At 38.9% G+C, this 24,538-nt stretch overlaps 1 protein-coding gene across 1 annotated transcript; it reads left to right on the top strand.

Annotated features, from left to right (window-relative positions):
- The first annotated feature begins 20,985 nt into the window (after positions 1-20,985).
- On the top strand, positions 20,986-21,792 carry LOC124261007 (probable methyltransferase TCM_000336). Its single transcript, XM_046695327.1, has one exon. The coding sequence runs from the start codon at positions 20,986-20,988 to the stop codon at positions 21,790-21,792; it is 807 nt and encodes a 268-aa protein (XP_046551283.1).
- Positions 21,793-24,538: the final 2,746 nt, after the last annotated feature.

Raw genomic sequence — 24,538 nt, 5'->3', positions numbered from 1 at the left:
GGACAACAGACTGCTGCGTGAGGACCTGCTACGGAAGGAGCTACAGCTACGCGGGTTTCGTGAGTACGATTTAACACAGTAGTTGCCATGATTCTCAACCACATACATACCTTTTACCACAACCATCATAAACTGCAACAGGAAGGAACATTATTGTTACTGAAGACTAAAGCATTCTCCCATGTACAGATTCAATATGAAATGACACTATGTTGTGTCTGCAATGATGAGTATATAGAAGACTAACACCTGTTAGTCTGCTCCGACACTGAGCAACAGAGGGTAAATTATCTACGAAAGACATATTTCATCCTATGTCTACAAATGGTTGTAAAACAATTAAGCAGTTAGCAATTTATATCTTCCAAGCTATGATATTGACAGCAAGATCACAAACAACCTTGGTCGTTGTCACAAATTTACGAGAATAAACCAAACGGAGCAGATGTTGGAGCTCTGAGTTATGGAATATCGGTGGGGCGATAAATAATCTCACAAATTAGGTCACCAAGAAAGATGGGTGAAAGTACAGATACATCTGGTATTGAGGGATGAATGGTTGTGATATTCAGTTGTAACTATGACGCAGGTAATTACCTGACATGATCCTCACTGCGCTGTCCCAGGAAAAGAAAAGGTACCCTTGACGTATGCTTGAGGAGGTTCAAGTTTAAGCAATGGGGATTCAGCAGATTTCTTGTTATCGTAACAGAACGTCAGGCCCGTTGTACATAAAACAAGTACATCTCACCAATACGTCATGGTAGTACATATAACTAGTACATCAGACTGGTACACCAGACTAGTGCATAAAACAAGTACATCTCACCAATACGTCAGGGTACATATAATTAGTACATCAGAGTGGTACACCAGACTAGTACATTAAATAAGTACATCTCACCAATACGTCAGGGTAGTACATATAACTAGTACATCAGACTGGTACACCAGACTAGTACACATAAAACAAGTACATCTCTCCAATACGTCAGGGTAGTACATATAACTAGTACATCAGACTGGTACACCAGACTAGTGCATAAAACAGGTACATCTCACCAATACGTCATGGTAGTACATACAACTAGTACATCAGACTGGTACACCAGACTAGTGCATAAAACAAATACACATCACCAATAAGTCAGGGTAGTACATATCACTAGTACATCAGACTGGTACACCAGACTAGTACATAAAACAAGTACATCTCACCAATACGTCATGGTAGTACATACAACTAGTACATCAGACTGGTACACCAGACTAGTGCATAAAACAAGTACATCTCACCAATACGTCATGGTAGTACATATCACTAGTACATCAGACTGGTACACCAGACCAGTGCATAAAACAAGTACATCTCACCAATACGTCAGGGTAGTACATATAACTAGTACATCAGACTGGTACACCAGACTAGTACATAAAACAAGTACGTCTCACCAATACTGACTGACTGAGTTTAGTTTTACGCCGCTTTTAGCAATATTTCAGCAATATCACGGCGGGGACACCAGAAATGGGCTTAACACATTGTTGCCCATGTGGGGAATCGAACCCGGGTCTTCGTCGTGACGAGCCAACGCTTTAACCACTAGGCTACTCCACCGCCCCACATCTCACCAATACGTCAGGGTAGTACATATTACTGCAATACATCAGACTGGTACACCAGACTAGTGCATAAAACAAGTACATCTCACCAATACGTCAGGGTAGTACATATAGCTAGTACATCAGACTGGTACACCAGACTAGTGCATAAAACAAGTACATCTCACCAATACGTCATGGTAGTACATACAACTAGTACATCAGACTGGTACACCAGACTAGTGCATAAAACAAGTACATCTCACCAATACGTCATGGTAGTACATATAACTAGTACATCAGACTGGTACACCAGACCAGTGCATAAAACAAGTACATCTCACCAATACGTCAGGGTAGTACATATAACTAACTAGTACATCAGACTGGTACACCAGACTAGTACATAAAACAAGTACGTCTCACCAATACTGACTGACTGAGTTTAGTTTTACGCCGCTTTTAGCAATATTTCAGCAATATCACGGCGGGGGACACCAGAAATGGGCTTAACACATTGTGCCCATGTGGGGAATCGAACCCGGGTCTTCGTCGTGACGAGCCAACGCTTTAACCACTAGGCTACTCCACCGCCCCATATCTCACCAATACGTCAGGGTAGCACATATAACTAGTACATCAGACTGGTACACCAGACTAGTGCATAAAACAAGTACATCTCACCAATACGTCAGGGTAGTACATATAGCTAGTACATCAGACTGGTACACCAGACTAGTGCATAAAACAAGTATACATCTCACCAATACGTCATGGTAGTACATACAACTAGTACATCAGATCATACACCAGACTAGTGCATAAAACAAGTACATCTCACCAATACGTCATGGTGGTAGTACATATAACTAGTACATCAGACTGGTACACCAGACTAGTACATAAACAAATACATCTCTCCAATACGTCAGGGTAGTACATATAACTAGTACATCAGACTGGTACACCAGACTAGTGCATAAAACAGGTACATCTCACCAATACGTCATGGTAGTACATACAACTAGTACATCAGACTGGTACACCAGACTAGTGCATAAAACAAATACACATCACCAATAAGTCAGGGTAGTACATATCACTAGTACATCAGACTGGTACACCAGACTAGTACATAAAACAAGTACATCTCACCAATACGTCATGGTAGTACATACAACTAGTACATCAGACTGGTACACCAGACTAGTGCATAAAACAAGTACATCTCACCAATACGTCATGGTAGTACATATCACTAGTACATCAGACTGGTACACCAGACCAGTGCATAAAACAAGTACATCTCACCAATACGTCAGGGTAGTACAGATAACTAGTACATCAGACTGGTACACCAGACTAGTACATAAAACAAGTACGTCTCACCAATACTGACTGACTGAGTTTAGTTTTACGCCGCTTTTAGCAATATTTCAGCAATATCACGGCGGGGGACACCAGAAATGGGCTTAACACATTGTGCCCATGTGGGGAATCGAACCCGGGTCTTCGTCGTGACGAGCCAACGCTTTAACCACTAGGCTACTCCACCGCCCCACATCTCACCAATACGTCAGGGTAGTACATATTACTAGTACATCAGACTGGTACACCAGACTAGTGCATAAAACAAGTACATCTCACCAATACGTCAGGGTAGTACATATAGCTAGTACATCAGACTGGTACACCAGACTAGTGCATAAAACAAGTACATCTCACCAATACGTCATGGTAGTACATACAACTAGTACATCAGACTGGTACACCAGACTAGTGCATAAAACAAGTACATCTCACCAATACGTCATGGTAGTACATATAACTAGTACATCAGACTGGTACACCAGACCAGTGCATAAAACAAGTACATCTCACCAATACGTCAGGGTAGTACATATAACTAGTACATCAGACTGGTACACCAGACTAGTACATAAAACAAGTACGTCTCACCAATACTGACTGACTGAGTTTAGTTTTACGCCGCTTTTAGCAATATTTCAGCAATATCACGGCGGGGGACACCAGAAATGGGCTTAACACATTGTGCCCATGTGGGGAATCGAACCCGGGTCTTCGTCGTGACGAGCCAACGCTTTAACCACTAGGCTACTCCACCGCCCCACATCTCACCAATACGTCAGGGTAGCACATATAACTAGTACATCAGACTGGTACACCAGACTAGTGCATAAAACAAGTACATCTCACCAATACGTCAGGGTAGTACATATAGCTAGTACATCAGACTGGTACACCAGACTAGTGCATAAAACAAGTACATCTCACCAATACGTCATGGTAGTACATACAACTAGTACATCAGACTGGTACACCAGACTAGTGCATAAAACAAGTACATCTCACCAATACGTCATGGTAGTACATATAACTAGTACATCAGACTGGTACACCAGACCAGTGCATAAAACAAGTACATCTCACCAATACGTCAGGGTAGTACATATAACTAGTACATCAGACTGGTACACCAGACTAGTGCATAAAACAAGTACGTCTCACCAATACTGACTGACTGAGTTTAGTTTTACGCCGCTTTTAGCAATATTTCAGCAATATCACGGCGGGGGACACCAGAAATGGGCTTAACACATTGTTGCCCATGTGGGAATCGAACCCGGGTCTTCGTCGTGACGAGCCAACGCTTTAACCACTAGGCTACTCCACCGCCCCACATCTCACCAATACGTCAGGGTAGTACATATAACTAGTACATCAGACTGGTACACCAGACTAGTGCATAAAACAAGTACATCTCACCAATACGTCAGTGTAGTACATATAGCTAGTACATCAGACTGGTACACCAGACTAGTGCATAAAACAAGTACATCTCACCAATACGTCAGGGTAGTACATATAACTAGTACATCAGAGTGGTACACCAGACTAGTACATTAAATAAGTACATCTCACCAATACGTCAGGGTAGTACATATAACTAGTACATCAGACTGGTACACCAGACTAGTGCATAAAACAGGTACATCTCACCAATACGTCATGGTAGTACATATAACTAGTACATCAGACTGGGACACCAGACTAGTGCATAAAACAAATACACATCACCAATAAGTCAGGGTAGTACATATCACTAGTACATCAGACTGGTACACCAGACTAGTGCATAAAACAAATTACATCTAACCAATACGTCAGGGTAGTACATACAACTAGTACATCAGACTGGTACACCAGACTAGTGCATAAAACAAGTACATCTCACCAATACGTCATGGTAGTACATTTAACTAGTACATCAGACTGGTACACCAGACCAGTGCATAAAACAAGTACATCTCACCAATACGTCAGGGTAGTATATATAACTAGTACATCAGACTGGTACACCAGACTAGTGCATAAAACAAGTACGTCTCACCAATACTGACTGACTGAGTTTAGTTTTACGCCGCTTTTAGCAATATTCCAGCAATATCACGGCGGGGGACACCAGAAATGGGCTTAACACATTGTGCCCATGTGGGGAATCGAACCCGGGTCTTCGTCGTGACGAGCCAACGCTTTATCCACTAGGCTACTCCACCGCCCCACATCTCACCAATACGTCAGGGTAGTACATATAACTAGTACATCAGACTGGTACACCAGACTAGTGCATAAAACAAGTACATCTCACCAATACGCCAGGGTAGTACATATAACTAGTACATCAGAGTGGTACACCAGACTAGTACATTAAATAAGTACATCTCACCAATACGTCAGGGTAGTACATATAACTAGTACATCAGACTGGTACACCAGACCAGTGCATAAAACAAGTACATCTCACCAATACGTCAGGGTACTACATATAACTAGTACATCAGAGTGGTACACCAGACTAGTACATTAAATAAGTACATCTCACCAATACGTCAGGGTAGTACAGATAACTAGTACATCTTACCAATACGCCAGGGTAGTACACATAACTAGTACATCAGACTGGTACACCAGACTAGTACATAAAGCAGGTACATCTCAACAATACGTCAAGGTAGTACATAAAACTAGTACATCAGACCAGGAGAACATACTTGTGCGTCAGATTAGTACATCAGTAAAATACGTCAAACCAATACAAGACATGTGTCAAGTACATCCCACAACATCGGCGGATACAGAGGGTGCTTGCTGGGGTGCGGATCTGTCTAACCAGAACATACAACTGGCGACGTGAAGACAACACGATTTGTACCTTAATGTGACTAAATTCACGTTTACAGTTTGTTCATTGTCTCTTCAAAATCACAGGTCCAAGCGTATACATCAGATAATTGAGGATGTTGTGGTTTTGTCTCTAAAAATCGGATACTTATAAATAATAATGCCCATTAGCAAATCTTTTCAAGAATACTAATGAAGACACTGTAAAATCTGTTGCCTTGTATCTATTTTATGTTAAAAGGATTATTGCAAACACACTTGAATGATCATTGTGCCCTGACTACACTGGAATTCCCTTTTGAATGTATTTTGGGCCTACGGCCTTTCACTGGAAATAAACTCTGTCTCTGTCTGTAATGCCCATTATTTTCCTGTCAGGGCGAGGAGTGCTACTGCGGTGATGCCGTCCCACATGTGGACGAGAAGGTATTTGATGCTGAATGGGACAGCAAGATGTGTGACGAACACGGGATGCTACGCATCTTTAAGATCGTCTAGTGAACAACAACTGCTTCAGCTGGTCAGTGTTCCTGGATACACATTATGTGGACATTTAACAATAAACATGATGAGTTATATATGTACCAAAGACCATCTGGTGACAGAGACACGTTTTGAGGTCTATCAAGAAATAATGTTGTGTATAACGCCTGTTTTAGTTGGTCACTTGTTCCTGGATGTACAAGATGTCGATATTCAACACTAAATACAATGATTTACATAGGGACTAAAGTCCATGGACCATGACACTACAAAGGTCGTGATATACAGTATGTGGACATTCAACATTAAATACAATGATTTACATAGAGACATAAGTCCATGGACCATGACACTACAAAGGCCTTGATATACAGTATGTGGACATTCAACATTAAATACAATGATTTACATAGAGACATAAGTCCATGGACCATGACACTACAAAGGCCTTGATATACAGTATGTGGACATTCAACATTAAATACGATGATTTACATAGAGACATAAGTCCATGGACCATGACACTACAAAGGCCTTGATATACAGTATGTGGACATTCAACATTAAATACGATGATTTACATAGAGACTTAAGTCCATGGACCATGACACTACAAAAGCTTTGATGTACAACATATGGACATTCAACATAAAATACAATGATTTACATAGAGACTAAAGTCTCTAAAGACAATACAAAGGGAATGCAAATTGTACATCACTGACCTACGAAGAAACAGTATGTTGACATTCAACACAAAATACAATGATTTACATAGAGACTTAAGTCCATGGACCATGACACTACAAAGGCCGTGATATACAGTATGTGGACATTCAACAGTAAATACAATTATTAACACAGAGACTTAAGTCCATGGACCATGACACAACAAAGGCCATGATATACAGTATGTGGACATTCAACATTAAATACGATGATTTACATAGAGACATAAGTCCATGGACCATGACACTACAAAGGCCATGATATACAGTATGTGGACATTCAACACTAAATACAATTATTTACATAGAGACATAAGTCCGTGGACCATGACACTACAAAGGCCTTGATATACAGTATGTGGACATTCAACATTAAATACGATGATTTACATAGAGACATAAGTCCATGGACCATGACACTACAAAGGCCGTGATATACAGTATGTGGACATTCAACATTAAATACAATTATTAACACAGAGACTTAAGTCCATGGACCATGACACAACAAAGGCCTTGATATACAGTATGTGGACATTCAACATTAAATACGATGATTTACATAGAGACATAAGTCCATGGACCATGACACTACAAAGGCCTTGATATACAGTATGTGGACATTCAACATTAAATACCATGATTTACATAGAGACATAAGTCCATGGACCATGACACTACAAAGGCTTTGATATACAGTATGTGGACATTCAACATTAAATACCATGATTTACATAGAGACATAAGTCCATGGACCATGACACTACAAAGGCCTTGATAAACAGTATGTGGACATTCAACTTTAAATACGATGATTTACATAGAGACTTAAGTCCATGGACCATGACACTACAAAAGCCTTGATGTACAACATATGGACATTCAACATAAAATACAATGATTTACATAGAGACTAAAGTCTCTAAAGACAATACAAAGGGAAAGCAAATTGTACATCACTGACCTACGAAAAAACAGTGTGTGGACATTCAACACTAAATACAATGATTTACATAGAGACTAAAGTCCTTGGACCATTACACTACAAAGGCCATGATATACAGTATGTGGACATTCAACACTAAATACAATTATTTACATAGAGACATAAGTCCGTGGACCATGACACTACAAAGGCCTTGATATACAGTATGTGGACATTCAACTTTAAATACGATGATTTACATTGAGACTTAAGTCCATGGACCATGACACTACAAAAGCCTTGATGTACAACATATGGACATTCAACATAAAATACAATGATTTACATAGAGACTAAAGTCTCTAAAGACAATACAAAGGGAAAGCAAATTGTACATCACTGACCTACGAAGAAACAGTATGTGGACATTCAACACTAAATACAATGATTTACATAGAGACTAAAGTCCATGGACCATGACACTAGAAAGGCCATGATATACAGTATGTGGACATTCAACAGTAAATACAATTATTAACACAGAGACTTAAGTCCATGGACCATGACACTACAAAGGCCATGGTATACAGTATGTGGACATTCAACACTAAATACAATTATTTACATAGAGACATAAGTCCATGGACCATGACACTACAAAGGCCTTGATATACAGTATGTGGACATTCAACATTAAATACGATGATTTACATAGAGACATAAGTCCATGGACCATGACACTACAAAGGCCTTGATATACAGTATGTGGACATTCAACATTAAATACGATGATTTACATAGAGACATAAGTCCATGGACCATGACACTACAAAGGCCTTGATATACAGTATGTGGACATTCAACATTAAATACGATGATTTACATAGAGACTTAAGTCCATGGACCATGACACTACAAGGGCCTTGATGTACAACATATGGACATTCAACATTAAATACAATTATTAACACAGAGACTTAAGTCCATGGACCATGACACTACAAAGGCCATGATATACAGTATGTGGACATTCAACATTAAATACGATGATTTACATAGAGACTTAAGTCCATGGACAATAACACTACAAGGCCTTGATATACAGTATGTGGACATTCAACATTAAATACGATGATTTACATAGAGACATAAGTCCATGGACCATGACACTACAAAGGCCATGATATACAGTATGTGGACATTCAACATTAAATACGATGATTTACATAGAGACTTAAGTCCATGGACCATGACACTACAAAGGCCTTGATATACAGTATGTGGACATTCAACATTAAATACGATGATTTACATAGAGACATAAGTCCATGGACCATGACACTACAAGGCCTTGATATACAGTATGTGGACATTCAACATTAAATACGATGATTTACATAGAGACTTAAGTCCATGGACCATGACACTACAAAGGCCTTGATGTACAACATATGGACTTTCAACATTAAATACAATTATTAACACAGAGACTTAAGTCCATGGACCATGACACTACAAAGGCCATGATATACAGTATGTGGACATTCAACATTAAATACGATGATTTACATAGAGACTTAAGTCCATGGACAATAACACTACAAGGCCTTGATATACAGTATGTGGACATTCAACATTAAATACGATGATTTACATAGAGACATAAGTCCATGGACCATGACACTACAAAGGCCATGATATACAGTATGTGGACATTCAACATTAAATACGATGATTTACATAGAGACATAAGTCCATGGACCATGACACTACAAAGGCCTTGATATACAGTATGTGGACATTCAACATTAGATACGATGATTTACATAGAGACATAAGTCCATGGACGATGACACTACAAAGGCCTTGATATACAGTATGTGGACATTCAACATTAAATACGATGATTTACATAGAGACTTAAGTCCATGGACCATGACACTACAAAGGCCTTGATGTACAACGTATGGACATTCAACATTAAATACAATTATTAACACAGAGACTTAAGTCCATGGACCATGACACTACAAAGGCCTTGATATACAGTATGTGGACATTCAACATTAAATACGATGATTTACATAGAGACTAAAGTCCATGGACCATAACACTACAATGCCCTGATATACAGTATGTGGACATTCAACATTAAATACGATGATTTACATAGAGACTTAAGTCCATGGACCATGACACTACAAAGGCCTTGATATACAGTATGTGGACATTCAACATTAAATACAATGATTTACACAGAGACTACAGTCCATGGACCATGACACTACAAAGGCCTTGATATACAGTATGTGGACATTCAACATTAAATACAATGATTTACATAGAGACAAAAGTCCATGGACCATGACACTACAAAGGCCTTGATATACAGTATGTGGACATTCAACATTAAATACGATGATTTACATAGAGACATAAGTCCATGGACCATGACACTACAAAGGCCTTGATATACAGTATGTGGACATTCAACATTAAATACGATGATTTACATAGAGACTTAAGTCCATGGACCATGACACTACAAAAGCTTTGATGTACAACATATGGACATTCAACATAAAATACAATGATTTACATAGAGACTAAAGTCTCTAAAGACAATACAAAGGGAATGCAAATTGTACATCACTGACCTACGAAGAAACAGTATGTTGACATTCAACACTAAATACAATGATTTACATAGAGACTAAAGTCCATGGACCATGACACTACAAAGGCCGTGATATACAGTATGTGGACATTCAACAGTAAATACAATTATTAACACAGAGACTTAAGTCCATGGACCATGACACAACAAAGGCCATGATATACAGTATGTGGACATTCAACATTAAATACAATGATTTACATAGAGACATAAGTCCATGGACCATGACACTACAAAGGCCATGATATACAGTATGTGGACATTCAACACTAAATACAATTATTTACATAGAGACATAAGTCCGTGGACCATGACACTACAAAGGCCTTGATATACAGTATGTGGACATTCAACATTAAATACGATGATTTACATAGAGACATAAGTCCATGGACCATGACACTACAAAGGCCTTGATATACAGTATGTGGACATTCAACAGTAAATACAATTATTAACACAGAGACTTAAGTCCATGGACCATGACAAAACAAAGGCCTTGATGTACAACGTATGGACATTCAACATTAAATACAATTGTTAACACAGAGACTTAAGTCCATGGACCATGACACTACAAAGGCCTTGATATACAGTCTGTGGACATTCAACATTAAATACGATGATTTACATAGAGACTAAAGTCCATGGACCATAACACTACAATGCCCTGATATACAGTATGTGGACATTCAACATTAAATACAATGATTTACACAGAGGCTACAGTCCATGGACCATGACACTACAAAGGCCTTGATATACAGTATGTGGACATTCAACATTAAATACAATGATTTACACAGAGGCTACAGTCCATGGACCATGACACTACAAAGGCCTTGATATACAGTATGTGGACATTCAACATTAAATACAATGATTTACATAGAGACATAAGTCCATTGACCATGACACTACAAAGGCCTTGATATACAGTATGTGGACATTCAACATTAAATACGATGATTTACATAGAGACATAAGTCCATGGACCATGACACTACAAAGGCCTTGATTTACAGTATGTGGACATTCAACATTAAATACGATGATTTACATAGAGACTTAAGTCCATGGGCCATGACACTACAAAAGCTTTGATGTACAACATATGGACATTCAACATAAAATACAATGATTTACATAGAGACTAAAGTCTCTAAAGACAATACAAAGGGAATGCAAATTGCACATCACTGACCTACGAAGAAACAGTATGTTGACATTCAACACTAAATACAATGATTTACATAGAGACTAAAAGTCCATATACGGTGGACATGTCCATGGACATGACACTACAAAGGCCTTGATATACAGTATGTGGACATTCAACATTAAATACAATTATTAACACAGAGACTTAAGTCCATGGACCATGACACTACAAAGGCCATGATATACAGTATGTGGACATTCAACATTAAATACGATGATTTACATAGAGACTTAAGTCCATGGACCATGACACTACAAAGGCCTTGATATACAGTATGTGGACATTCAACATTAAATACGATGATTTACATAGAGACATAAGTCCATGGACCATGACACTACAAAGGCCTTGATATACAGTATGTGGACATTCAACATTAAATACGATGATTTACATAGAGACATAAGTCCATGGACCATGACACTACAAAGGCCTTGATATACAGTATGTGGACATTCAACATTAAATACGATGATTTACATAGAGACATAAGTCCATGGACCATGACACTACAAAGGCCTTGATATCTTACAGATAGCGTCTGCTGCATATCACGTACCTTGTATGGCTTGAGCTACTGACGAAATGTCACCTGCATAGAAATATTATGTCTTGTGAATGTAACTACGCTTTTAATGTATATTTTTGATAATGTTTTCAACAGAACAGTCTAGAAGTGATTGGAAGTTGGGTATGCATTAAACTAGATGGTTAGTTAGGGTAACACTAGACTAACAACTAGTCTCTGAAATGAACATATTTTACTGAAAAAGTTCATAGTAAAACAAAAATAAAATATAATGAAAAGGCGCCCTGAGACTTTCTTCATTAAGACTTGCCACATTTTCTAGACTTGCGTTGGCTTTCTTGGATATATTTGCTTCAGGGTCTGTACGACAGACTAGGGTAACACCCTGGGTATAATGGAACAGTCCACTGTCTTGTGAGTAGAGTAGGGTGAGTCTGAAACAGGTTCGTACTGAGAGGTTTGATTGTGTGTATATAGAACTTTATTGTGATTAAATGATAATCTGTCTTCTCTTCTCCAAATTGTTTTTACTATCGAATATAAAAAACAGGTTTTTCACTGAATGTTAGTGCTTTTGTTACAGATCAATTAGATATGTTCACAAACAACAAATAAAGTGTCCTGAAACCCGATGTATCCCACTGAGTGAACATCTAGATGTCTGTGGGAAAGGAAACGATATTAAATTTACAATATTTCCATTTTATCATAGATAAGTTCAAACCAATGCTAGACCATTGCAAGCTGTGACCTTGTCGCTCAAGAATGTTGTCCCTATTGTGACGTCTCAATATATATATAATGACGTCATACTGTAGCTGCTACAATCTCCCGGAAGAGTAAGGAACGAAACATGTTGGAGAAAAAGGCATTCTGTTTTTATTTAGCTATGTGATATCTATGACTGAACACCTGTACTATTTTTGACATTTTGTGCGTATATATATATATATATATATATCTACATATACTTTATATATATATAACACGCTAATTTGTGAATTGACGACGCCCGAACATGCGTAGGAGTAAAGCGGCTACTTGTTTAATAAGGGGTGTATAGGGTATATTGCCGTGACAGCGTTCCACAAGCCATATCTGATATCCTTATATATCCTGCATGGTGTAATGTTTATTCGGATATCAGATATGACTTGTGGAACCCTGTCAAGGCAATATACCCTGTAAACCCCCTGCTGACCAGGCCACTCTCATTATGCAAGATAGCCAGTTTCATTAAACAAGTAGCCGCTTTACTCCTACGCATGTTCAGGCGTCGTCAATCTAAATTAGCCTACTCTTCACTATTATTTAATCTTCACCTATTTTGTCCTTATTTTAACCTCAGGGACAAATTTCGCATTCCCAGTAATATTACACTATTTTAATAGCTGTTAGTAATTAATTATCTAATTTCAACTTTTGTCTCTAAATGCAATGTAGTGCCTCATAGGCCGTATTGCCCGGATGTTGTACTCAATTTGATGTCTATATTTTATGATGCCTTTTATGATGAACAACTTGTTACACTTTAATAAACAACTTTCTTCTTCTTCTATAAATATACACACAGGGGTATTCTAAACACAAAATTGATAATTGCAATCTTTATGCCTTTGCAAATTGTTCACATGTTAAATTGGAATGAATCCCTGTTTGGGTTTCAAATGATCGTGGGCGAAGCAAGTTATTTGCGCCATGTGTTGTTCGAATTAAGTGTTGTTAACCCATGTGTAACAACTTTGCGTTTGGTAACATAATATTATGTCAAGGATCAGGCGTGCATGTTCATGATCTATTACTATTACTGTTACATCAACGAATGTTTATAGGTCATTGGATTATGTTTCGTCTATATAGTTGAAATCGTTTAGAAGGTAGCTTGGGGCCGCCGGGTTGTCGCAAACGAAGACGCCGAGGTGAAGAGTGATTTGATATACGCCAGGGTTCAGTGTACGCTGAATGTGTGCCTCAGAGGTGGAGCAGAAATAGTGTCAAGGGCGTGAAGCGATTTAGAGAGCTCTTTGTTTCTGAGGTTAGGGGACTGCATGACACACATCTGTTGGGGTAGACAGAAACTGGGTGCACTATGCATGCATTTACTTTGTCAAAGGCTTGTTTATTTCTCCTTCCCATAAATTCAACGGATGTTATTTTTACCCAACATGATTTCAGTTAATAAGAACATTCTCTCATCGAACTCTCGGAGTTTGATCGAAGTAACAAATCACAAAAATATCAGACACGTTGCCATGTATGCATGTATTCATCAACTAATTGAAAGATAAACATTTCCACAGTTGACACAAAACGAGGCCAATTGGCCAGCTGATTTAAGAAAGTGGGCTAAGACCTATCTGGACCAGGGCCAACGTGTTATGTGATTTTTAACAAATATATTGGGTACAATATGTAAAGCTTATTTCTGGTGTCCCCCGCCGTGATATTGCTGGAATATTGCTAAATGCGGCATAAAACCCAAATCCCTCACTCACTTTAACAAATATATAATGTATGAGTATGAGGTATGAGTTTTGGGGAAATGTGTTACATCTGTGTTACGTCTATGTGTTACATCTGTGTTGCATCTGTGTTACATCTGTGTTACATCTGTGTTACATATATGTGTTACATCTGTGTTACGTCTATGTGTTACATCTGTGTTGCATCTGTGTTACATCTGTATTACGTCTGTGTTACATCTGTGTTACGTCTATGTGTTACATCTGTGTTACGTCTATGTGTTACATCTGTGTTGCATCTGTGTTACATCTGTGTTACATTTGTGTTACATCTATGTGTTACATCTGTGTTACATCTGTATTACATCTGTGTTACGTCTATGTGTTACATCTGTGTTACGTATATGTGTTACATCTGTCTTGAATCTGTGTTACATCTATGTGTTACATCTGTACTACATCTATGTGTTACATCTGTGTTGCATCTGTGTGTTACATCTGTGTTGCACCTGTGTTACATCTGTGTTACATCTGTGTTACGTCTATGTGTTACATCTGTGTTACGTCTATGTGTTACATCTGTGTTGCATCTGTCTTACATCTGTGTTACATCTATGTGTTACATCTGTGTTACGTCTATGTGTTACATCTGTGTTACGTCTATGTGTTACATCTGTGTTGCATCTGTCTTACATCTGTGTTACATCTGTGTTGCATCTGTGTTGAATCTATGTTACGCCTATGTGTTACATCTGTGTTACATCTGTGTTACGTCTATGTGTTACATCTGTGTTACATCTGTGTTACATTTGTGTTACATCTGTGTTACATCTATGTGTTACATCTGTGTTACGTCTATGTGTTACATCTCTGTTACATCTGTGTTACATCTGTATTACGTCTGTGTTACACCTGTGTTACATCTGTGTTACATCTGTGTTACGTCTATGTGTTACATCTGTGTTACGTCTATGTGTTACATCTGTGTTGCATCTGTCTTACATCTGTGTTACATCTATGTGTTACATCTGTGTTACGTCTATGTGTTACTTCTGTGTTACGTCTATGTGTTACATCTGTGTTGCATCTGTGTTACATCTGTGTTACATCTGTGTTGCATCTGTGTTGAATCTATGTTACGCCTATGTGTTACATCTGTGTTACATCTGTGTTACGTCTATGTGTTACATCTGTGTTACATCTGTGTTACATTTGTGTTACATCTGTGTTACGTCTATGTGTTACATCTCTGTTGCATCTGTGTTACATCTGTATTACGTCTGTGTTACATCTGTGTTACAGCTATGTGTTACATCTGTGTTACGTCTATGTGTTACATCTGTGTTGCATCTGTGTTACATCTGTGTTACATCTATGTGTTACATCTGTATTACATCTGTGTTACGTCTGTGTTACATCTGTGTTACGTCTATGTGTTACATCTGTCTTGAATCTGTGTTACATCTTTGTGCTACATCTGTGTTACATCTATGTGTTACATCTGTGTTGCATCTGTGTGTTACATCTGTGTTGCATCTGTGTTGCATCTGTGTTACATCTGTGTTACGTCTATGTGTAACATCTGTGTTGCATCCGTGTTACATCTGTGTTACATCTATGTGTTACATCTGTGTTGCATCTGTGTTACATCTGTGTTACACCTGTGTTACGTCTATGTGTTACGTCTATGTGTTACATCTGTGTTACATATATGTGTTACATCTGTGTTACGTCTGTATGTTACATCTGTGTTACATCTGTGTTACGTTTATGTGTTACATCTGTGTTGCATTTGTGTTGTATCTGTGTTACATCTGTGTTACGTCTATATGTTACATCTGTGTTACGTCTATGTGTTACATCTGTGTTGCATCTGTCTTACATCTGTGTTACGTCTATGTGTTACATCTGTGTTACGTCTATGTGTTACATCTGTGTTGCATCTGTGTTGCATCTGTGTTACATCTGTGTTACGTCTATGTGTTACATCTTTGTTACGTCTATGTGTTACATCTGTGTTGCATCTGTGTTACATCTATGTGTAACATCTGTGTTACGTCTATGCGTTACATCTGTGTTGCATCTGTGTTACATCTGTGTTACATCTGTGTTACATCTGCTGATACTTCCTGGTTACACCTCAGTCCGGCTGACCAGTCTGTATATTGATTGTCTAACGGTAAGCTGTTTAAGCCTCTTGCTGCCCTAATATATAACACCCGTGAAGATCAAGGTTAGAATTTGTCTTCAGCAACCCATGCTTGTCCGAAGAGGCGACTAACGGGATCGGGTGGTCAGGCTCACTGACTTGGTTGACACATGTCATTATATCCCAATTGCGTAAATCAATGCTCATGGTGTTGATCACTGGATTGTCTGGTTCAGACTCGATAATTTACAGACCGCCGCCATATAGCTAGAATATTACTGAGTGCGGCGTAAAACTAAACTCACTCACCCTAGTATATAACATGTATAGACGGAGGTTACGCCTCAATCAACTCAACTTTAATGTAGTCCACCCCTTTTACCCAATGTTTTATATGTGTATGTATATTGTAATATGTTTTTTATCAGGCCATTTCTGCTATGTATTCGTATGAGCACGTGACACCGAAATAAAATATTTTCTTCTTCTTCTACTTCTTCTTTCTTCTTCTTTCTTCTATGATAACGTTTGAGCACTCCTCTAAAAGATAGCCACGTGATCATGCCTTCTCACGAACTCTAAGATTGATTCAAGGACACAGCAGCGAAGGTGAATCACCGATAATGCATTCGAGAAGAGCCGACTGGGACGGAGATTGACCCAGCAACTATATAGCTGGTAACTCGTTTCACGTAACCGACACTGCACAAGTAACTACTGATAGCGTCTACCGCTTTTACTTCCCAACAGAGCTCACTCCAAATAGAAACACAACACACTCAGAACATTGGAACGGCCGCTCGGCGACACATGGCAGATTTATTCCGTTTTACAAAATCCTCATATAACCACATTCCAGCAAAATTCAGCACTTATAACAAGATAAGTACATCAATCAACGTGCAATATGACGTCATCGTGTTCAGTAGAACTAGCCCGCCACATAAACCAGAGATAACAACTCATACATGAGAAAAGAACCGGGAACTGTGCCCTCCCGACGGATGCTAAAGCTCTTACTAGGAAGTTTATAGTATTTACAACATGATGCAAAATGAAACAAACATTGTCTCACCACAGGACAACAATGTCATAACAGTATTCTCAAGGCTCTGCAGCCTAGTTTGCAAAACATTGCTGCTCATAATATACTAACAATTATAATACATTCAGTGTATAACAGGATATTATAAAGGCTTCGCATCCTGGCATGTGAATCAAACAAAGTCACAACACATCAGTGTTATAAAGGCTCTGCAACCTAACCATACACGGTAGAATATATGAGCAAATCAGCTGTACATACCAAACTTGGTTTACTATCCATGAAGATAACAGGAATTAAACCTGTTTACAAAATGCATCGAGTGCACATGACTCCAGACACCAAACAATGCTCACAAGCACCACACTGTGCTTAATTCACAACCATCACGGTCAAATACAACCGACACCTGCAACAATAAAACAAAATATGAGATATTATGCATATGAAATATAGATATATACATATATACATGAAATTAAAGGAAATAAAAGTTAAATGATGTGAACACTGCCGTGTCTAGAGCGAGAGAGACGATATTTGAAATTTATCTTCATTTATACCTTAAACAGCGCAACCTGTCGGACAAAATTACCTCCCTTGGTAGATTCGCATACCATCAAGGAGAAAATAGTTTCTATCTAGTTCATTTCATTCAACCGAAAGAAACAATATATATCACATACCTGGTATGACCTGAGCTGGTGACGAACTGCTACAGAAATATCATCCGGTGAATGCAAGGACGATTTTAATGTATATTTTCTTTATCATGTTGCTAAACCAAGACTAGAGTTGGTGACGAACTGCTACAGAAATATCATCCGGTGAATGTAAGGACGATTTTAATGTATATTTTCTTTATCATGTTGCTAAACCAAGACTTGAGTTGGTGACGAACTGCTACAGAAATATCATCCGGTGAATGCAAGGACGATTTTAATGTATATTTTCTTTATCATGTTGCTAAACCAAGACTAGAGTTGGTGACGAACTGCTACAGAAATATCATCCGGTGAATGTAAGGACGATTTTAATGTATATTTTCTTTATCATGTTGCTAAACCAAGACTTGAGTTGGTGACGAACTGCTACAGAAATATATCAAACTAAAAATACATGAAATTCATTTTGAGTTCTTTCAATAATCAGCTATTGCTGGTAGAGGATTTAAAAGTTTTAACTCGATCCAGTGGTTTCCAAATGTTCTTTAATCTCAAGTTCCAAGCTTTTCTTATGGCACTTCTTCTAAATTCAATCCAAACAATAAAAGAATAACAGTAACTTGACAGTGACTAGACAATGTCTAGACAATGACTGAACAGTGGCTGGACAGGTTGAAAAACCGTATGTCTTCTGAGCCCACAACACACAATCCTATAAGGCTCTCTTAGAAACTTAAAACATGTGTCTTACACTTCTTCGGTATCTTAAGGCTCTCTGCCTATTTCTCACACGCTTTCGTTTTACATGTGTATCTTAAATTCTTTGTCGGAGACTTATCGTTGTTGATCAGGTCCGAACCCATAGGACCCCACAAAGACAATTAGTCTGTTAGTCTTAGTTAGTGTCACCAATCCTGGGAAAGTAGCCTCAGACATCAGCTGGCACCTTCAATAAAGTGCAAAGCCAATTTACAGTTTGTACATCTAATCAGATCAATATCGCCTTGTTTATACCTTGTTATAAATTGTGTCGGGAAAGTCTCAATTTACAATGGCCATTACCCAATCATTATTTTCTAATGATGTTAAATATTTCTCCACTTCTATAGCTGAATTAATAACATAAAAAGGATTAAGATGAAATACTATTGTGCCAGTTTTGATAATACATATCGTGTAATCGTTGTTTTAATGAAAATAGAAATACCTTTACTTCACCAAAGTCTTGTGCAATCAAACAAAAGAATACCCACAAGCACAAAGCAAAGATCTAACATTTGAAAAACAATGTACAACTGGTCTTGCCATTATCACCAAGAGTTTTTAATAAACTTCATAGCATTCATCAGGATATCGTTCCATGTTTAGTAATTTACATCAATATTTAACCATGCAAAGGTGGCTGAGATAGAAAAGAAGATGACGCCCAGTATGGCCTAAAATGGCCTTATTAGATTAGTCAACTGATGGCAGTACAGAGAAGCCATCTGTACAATATAGCTGCCTTCTAACCATCCCAGCTAAGTGTGTGTTCACACGTAGGAAATGTTGCCACTGTTGCCACCAAACACACTCAGCATGTGGCCACTGTGCTGCAAATGTACACTGGGTACAAAAACGAGAAGAGTGTTATTGTTTTTATCCAGGAGTACGGAACAGTTTCATTGAGCTGGAATTGAAGCGGAATTGAGTCTGAATCAGAAAAAAGTTGTGCCAACCACATACTGTGTGGTACCACTGCTGACTAAAACCAAACTGTTTTGCTGTTACGCTTCGTCCATATCGTTCAGTTCTTTCTGACACCCGTTTAGAAGTTGACTTGGGAACACCAAAAGAGAATGTCCGTTGCGTAAGGGAGTTAGCACTGTGGTGAAGTGACTTAGAGTGCTCCTTGTTCAGGTGTTATCAGATTACAATACATATTTGCTGGAGTCGACAGAAAGTGTAAGCAGTTGACCAAATCTGTTGTTAAAACTGTCTGTCAATCATAGAAATACAATTCTGGCTGTGATGCTGTTAATCAGCTTAATATTTCGAAAATAATGTATTAATCACACAGTGCACCAAAACGCAATTTCATTCCGAAATCTTATCACTTGATATAATCATTCTTGTTCTGATTAATCTAAATTGTGTCATCAATAATCAGAATGTGTTGATAACAGGAGCTGGACAAGGGGATGATAGTAAAACATGTTGGCGAATATATAATTTGTTATGGTTTTTTTCTACAGGCAATAAGTCTACAACAGGATTGCAACGAATCTTTATAAATAGAAAAACACTGCATCAACAATGTCCACCAGGATACTCTTTTCAACGATAAGAAGATGTCACTGGTTGAACAAGGGATTTGCAGTTGTCCCAGTGAGATACTATGGAGATATTCCAAAAATATATCGCCCGTATGGAAAAACAGGTTACGGAAACTATGGATCAACACTCGGAAAACAAAATGTTGGATATGTCGAACCAGTGCGAGAACAGATTCTCAGTTTGGCCAAAACAATTCCTTTCACTGACAAGGACTCGGTCTTCAACATTGCCGACTATGGTGCAGCTGATGGTTCTACTGCGATGGCCATTTCCGGTGAGTTCCTGGCAAATCTGAAAGATCATCATGGCCCCAACACCCAGTTCCAGGTGATCTATGAAGACTTGGAAATGAATGATTTCAATTCCCTCTTCAAACGTATGTCAGGAATCATCCCTGATCCACCGTCCTACCTCCAGGAAATGGACAATGTCTGTGTTCTTGTTTCTGGGACAAACTTCTACAAGCAGTGTGTACCTTCAAACTCTATCCATTTCATGATGTCAATGACGTCTGTTCATTGGTTGTCAAGGACTGCAACCACCTTCAAAGACTCAATTTACAAAGATGCCAAGAGTAGTACTGAGGAGACAGCTGCACTAAACAAGCAAGCCGAGTTGGACTGGGAGATGTTTTTACTGAGAAGAAGTAGAGAACTGAAACGGGGAGGCTTACTTGTCGTAGGTACCTGCGCTGAGTTTGAGGACAGAAACACTGGAGAAAATAGATACATTGTGCAATCGTTTATAGGTGTGTACTGGCTGAGGTATGGAAGGAATACAGTATAACTGGTAAAATCACCAAAGATGAGTTCATAAATACAAATTTGTCCATCTGCTTTCCTAACATGGAGCAGGTCAGAAAACCATTCGATGACAAAACGTCTCCCGTTTCAAGTCTCTTGTCAGCTGAAGCTGTAGTGAGCCCTGAACAATTGGAGAGAGAAGAAAGACAAAGAAGGAATTGATGACAGGGAGTAGTTTGCCAGGATGTACACATCTGCTCATAGGAACTGGAGCAACAGTACTTTCATGAATGGTCTCTCAGATTCCCGATCACTGGAGGAGAAGAAGTAGATAGTTGATGGGTTGTACGACGACGTGAAGAAACGTATTTCAAGGATGAACCCTGAAATATTCAAGGACGATTTGAGATTTATGTATCTCGAGATCAGAAAAGAATAATCATCCAAGAAGTTATTTAAGAAGAGAAGCTCCCTCAGCATACAAACAGGAATATTATAACAGTTGCAAAATGTGTATATTTTTACCTAAAATTATTCAGATATTACTCAACAAAGTCGATTTTATATCTCTCACATTTTGTATTCACAAGTATTCATATTGTAACAGACTTGTTATCGGCAACTTGCGTAACTGACAGCTGTCTATGCTGCCGTTATCGCCCCATGCCGCTAAAAGCCTAATTGAGTATACACTCCAGTCTTTGTAGTGACCTGAGGCCACAAGGTTAAACAACACAGTCATTTGCCTTAGGCCACAAGTTTCAACGACACAGTCATCTGCCTTAGGCCACAAGGTTAAACAACACAGTCATCTCTCTTAGGACACAAGTTTAAACGACACAGTCATCTGCCTTATGCCATACGGTTAAACAACACAGTCATCTCTCTTAGGCCACACGGTTAAACAACACAGTCATCTGCCTTAGGCCACAAGATTAAACAACACAGTGATCTCCCTTAGGCCACACGGTTAAACAACACAGTCATCTGCCGTAGGCCATAAGGTTAAACAACACAGTCAGCTGTCTTACGCCACAAGGATAAACGACACAGTCATCTGCCTTAGGCCATAAGGTTAAATGACACAGTCATCTGTCTAAAGCCTCAAGGTTAAAAGACAGAGTCATCTGCCTTAGGCCACAGGGTTAAATGACACAGTCATCTGCCTGAGGCTACAAGGTTAAACGACACAGTCATCTACCTTTGGCCATAAGATTAAACAACACAGTCATCTCTTTTCTGCCACAAGGTTAAACCACACACAGTCATCTGCCTTTGGCCGCAAGGTTAAACAACATAGTCATCTGCCTTTGGCCACAAGGTTAAACGACACAGTCATCTTCCTTAGGCCATAAGGTTAAACAACACGTTCATTTGCCTTAGTTCACAACGTTAAACAACACATTCATCTGGCTTAGGCCATAAGGTTAAACATCACAGTCATCTGTCTTAGGCCACAAGGTTGAACGACACAGTCACCTTCCATAGCCGACAACGTTAAACATCACAAACATCTCCCTTAGGTCACAAGGTTAAACAACACATTCATCTGCATTAGGCCACAAGGTTAAACAACACATTCATCTGCCTGAGGCCACAAGGTTAAACAACACAGTCACCTGCCTTAGGCCACAGTGTTAAATGACACAGTCATCTGCTTGAGGCTACAAGGTTAATCGACACAGTCATCTACCTATGGCCATAAGATTAAACAACACTGTCATCTCTGTTAGGCCACAAGGTTAAACCACACAGTCATTTGCCTTAGGCCACAAGGTTAAACGAAACTGTCATCTGCCTTAGGCAATAAGGTTAAACAACACTGTCTTCTACTTTAGGCCACAAGGTTAAACAACAAAGTCTTCTATCTCAGGACACAAGGTTGAACGACACAGTCATCTGCCTTTGACCGCAAAGGTTAAACGACACAGTCATCTGCCTTAGGCCACAAGGTTAGACGACATAGTCATCTGCCTTAGCCAACAAGGTTAAACGACACAGTCATCTGTCTTACGCCACAAGGTTAAACGACACAGTCATCTGCCTTAGGCCACAATGTTAAACGACACAGTCATCTGTCTTAGGCCACAAGGTTAAACGACACATTCATCTCCCTTAGGCTACAAGGATAAACGACACAAGGATAAACGACACAGTCATCTACTTTTGGCCATAAGGTTAAACAACACAGTCATCTCTCCTAGGCCACAAGGTTAAACGACACAGTCACCTGCCTTAGGCTACAAAGTTAAACCAAACAGTCATCTCTCCTAGGCCACAAGGTTAAAGAAGACAGTCATCTACTTTAGGCTTCAAGGTTAAACAACAAATTCGTCTATTTAGGCCACAAGGTTAAACGACACAGTCATCTGCCTTTGGCCACAAGGTTAAACAACAAAATCATCTGCCTTAGGCCACAAGGTTAAACAATACATTCATCTGCCTTAGATCAGAAGGTTAAACAGCACAGTCATCTGCCTCAGGCCACAAGGTTCAACAACACAGTGCTCTGCCTTAGGCCACAAGTTTAAACAACACATTCATCTGGCTTAGGCCTTAAGGTTAAACATCACAGTCATCTGTCTTAGGCCACAAGGTTAAACGACACTGTCACCTTCCATAGGCGACAAGGTTAAACATCACAGACATCTCCCTAAGGTCACAAGGTTAAACAACACATTCATCTGCCTGAGGCCACAAGGTTAAACAACACAGTCATCTGCCTTAGGCCACAAGTTTTAACGACACAGTTCTCTGCCTTAGGCCACAAGGTTAAACAACACGGTCAT

This window comes from Haliotis rubra, unplaced genomic scaffold (assembly GCF_003918875.1).
Source record: "Haliotis rubra isolate DU_JTF1 unplaced genomic scaffold, ASM391887v1 Scf784, whole genome shotgun sequence".
NCBI classification, from domain to species: domain Eukaryota; kingdom Metazoa; phylum Mollusca; class Gastropoda; order Lepetellida; family Haliotidae; genus Haliotis; species Haliotis rubra.
The sequence above is the reverse complement of the archived record's forward strand: the minus strand, read 5'-3'. Positions and strand labels throughout refer to the sequence as shown.

Excerpts from the sequence above, each read along its gene's own strand:
- LOC124261007 (XM_046695327.1), top strand. The coding sequence starts at position 20,986 with ATGTCCACCAGGATACTCTTTTCAACGATAAGAAGATGTCACTGGTTG.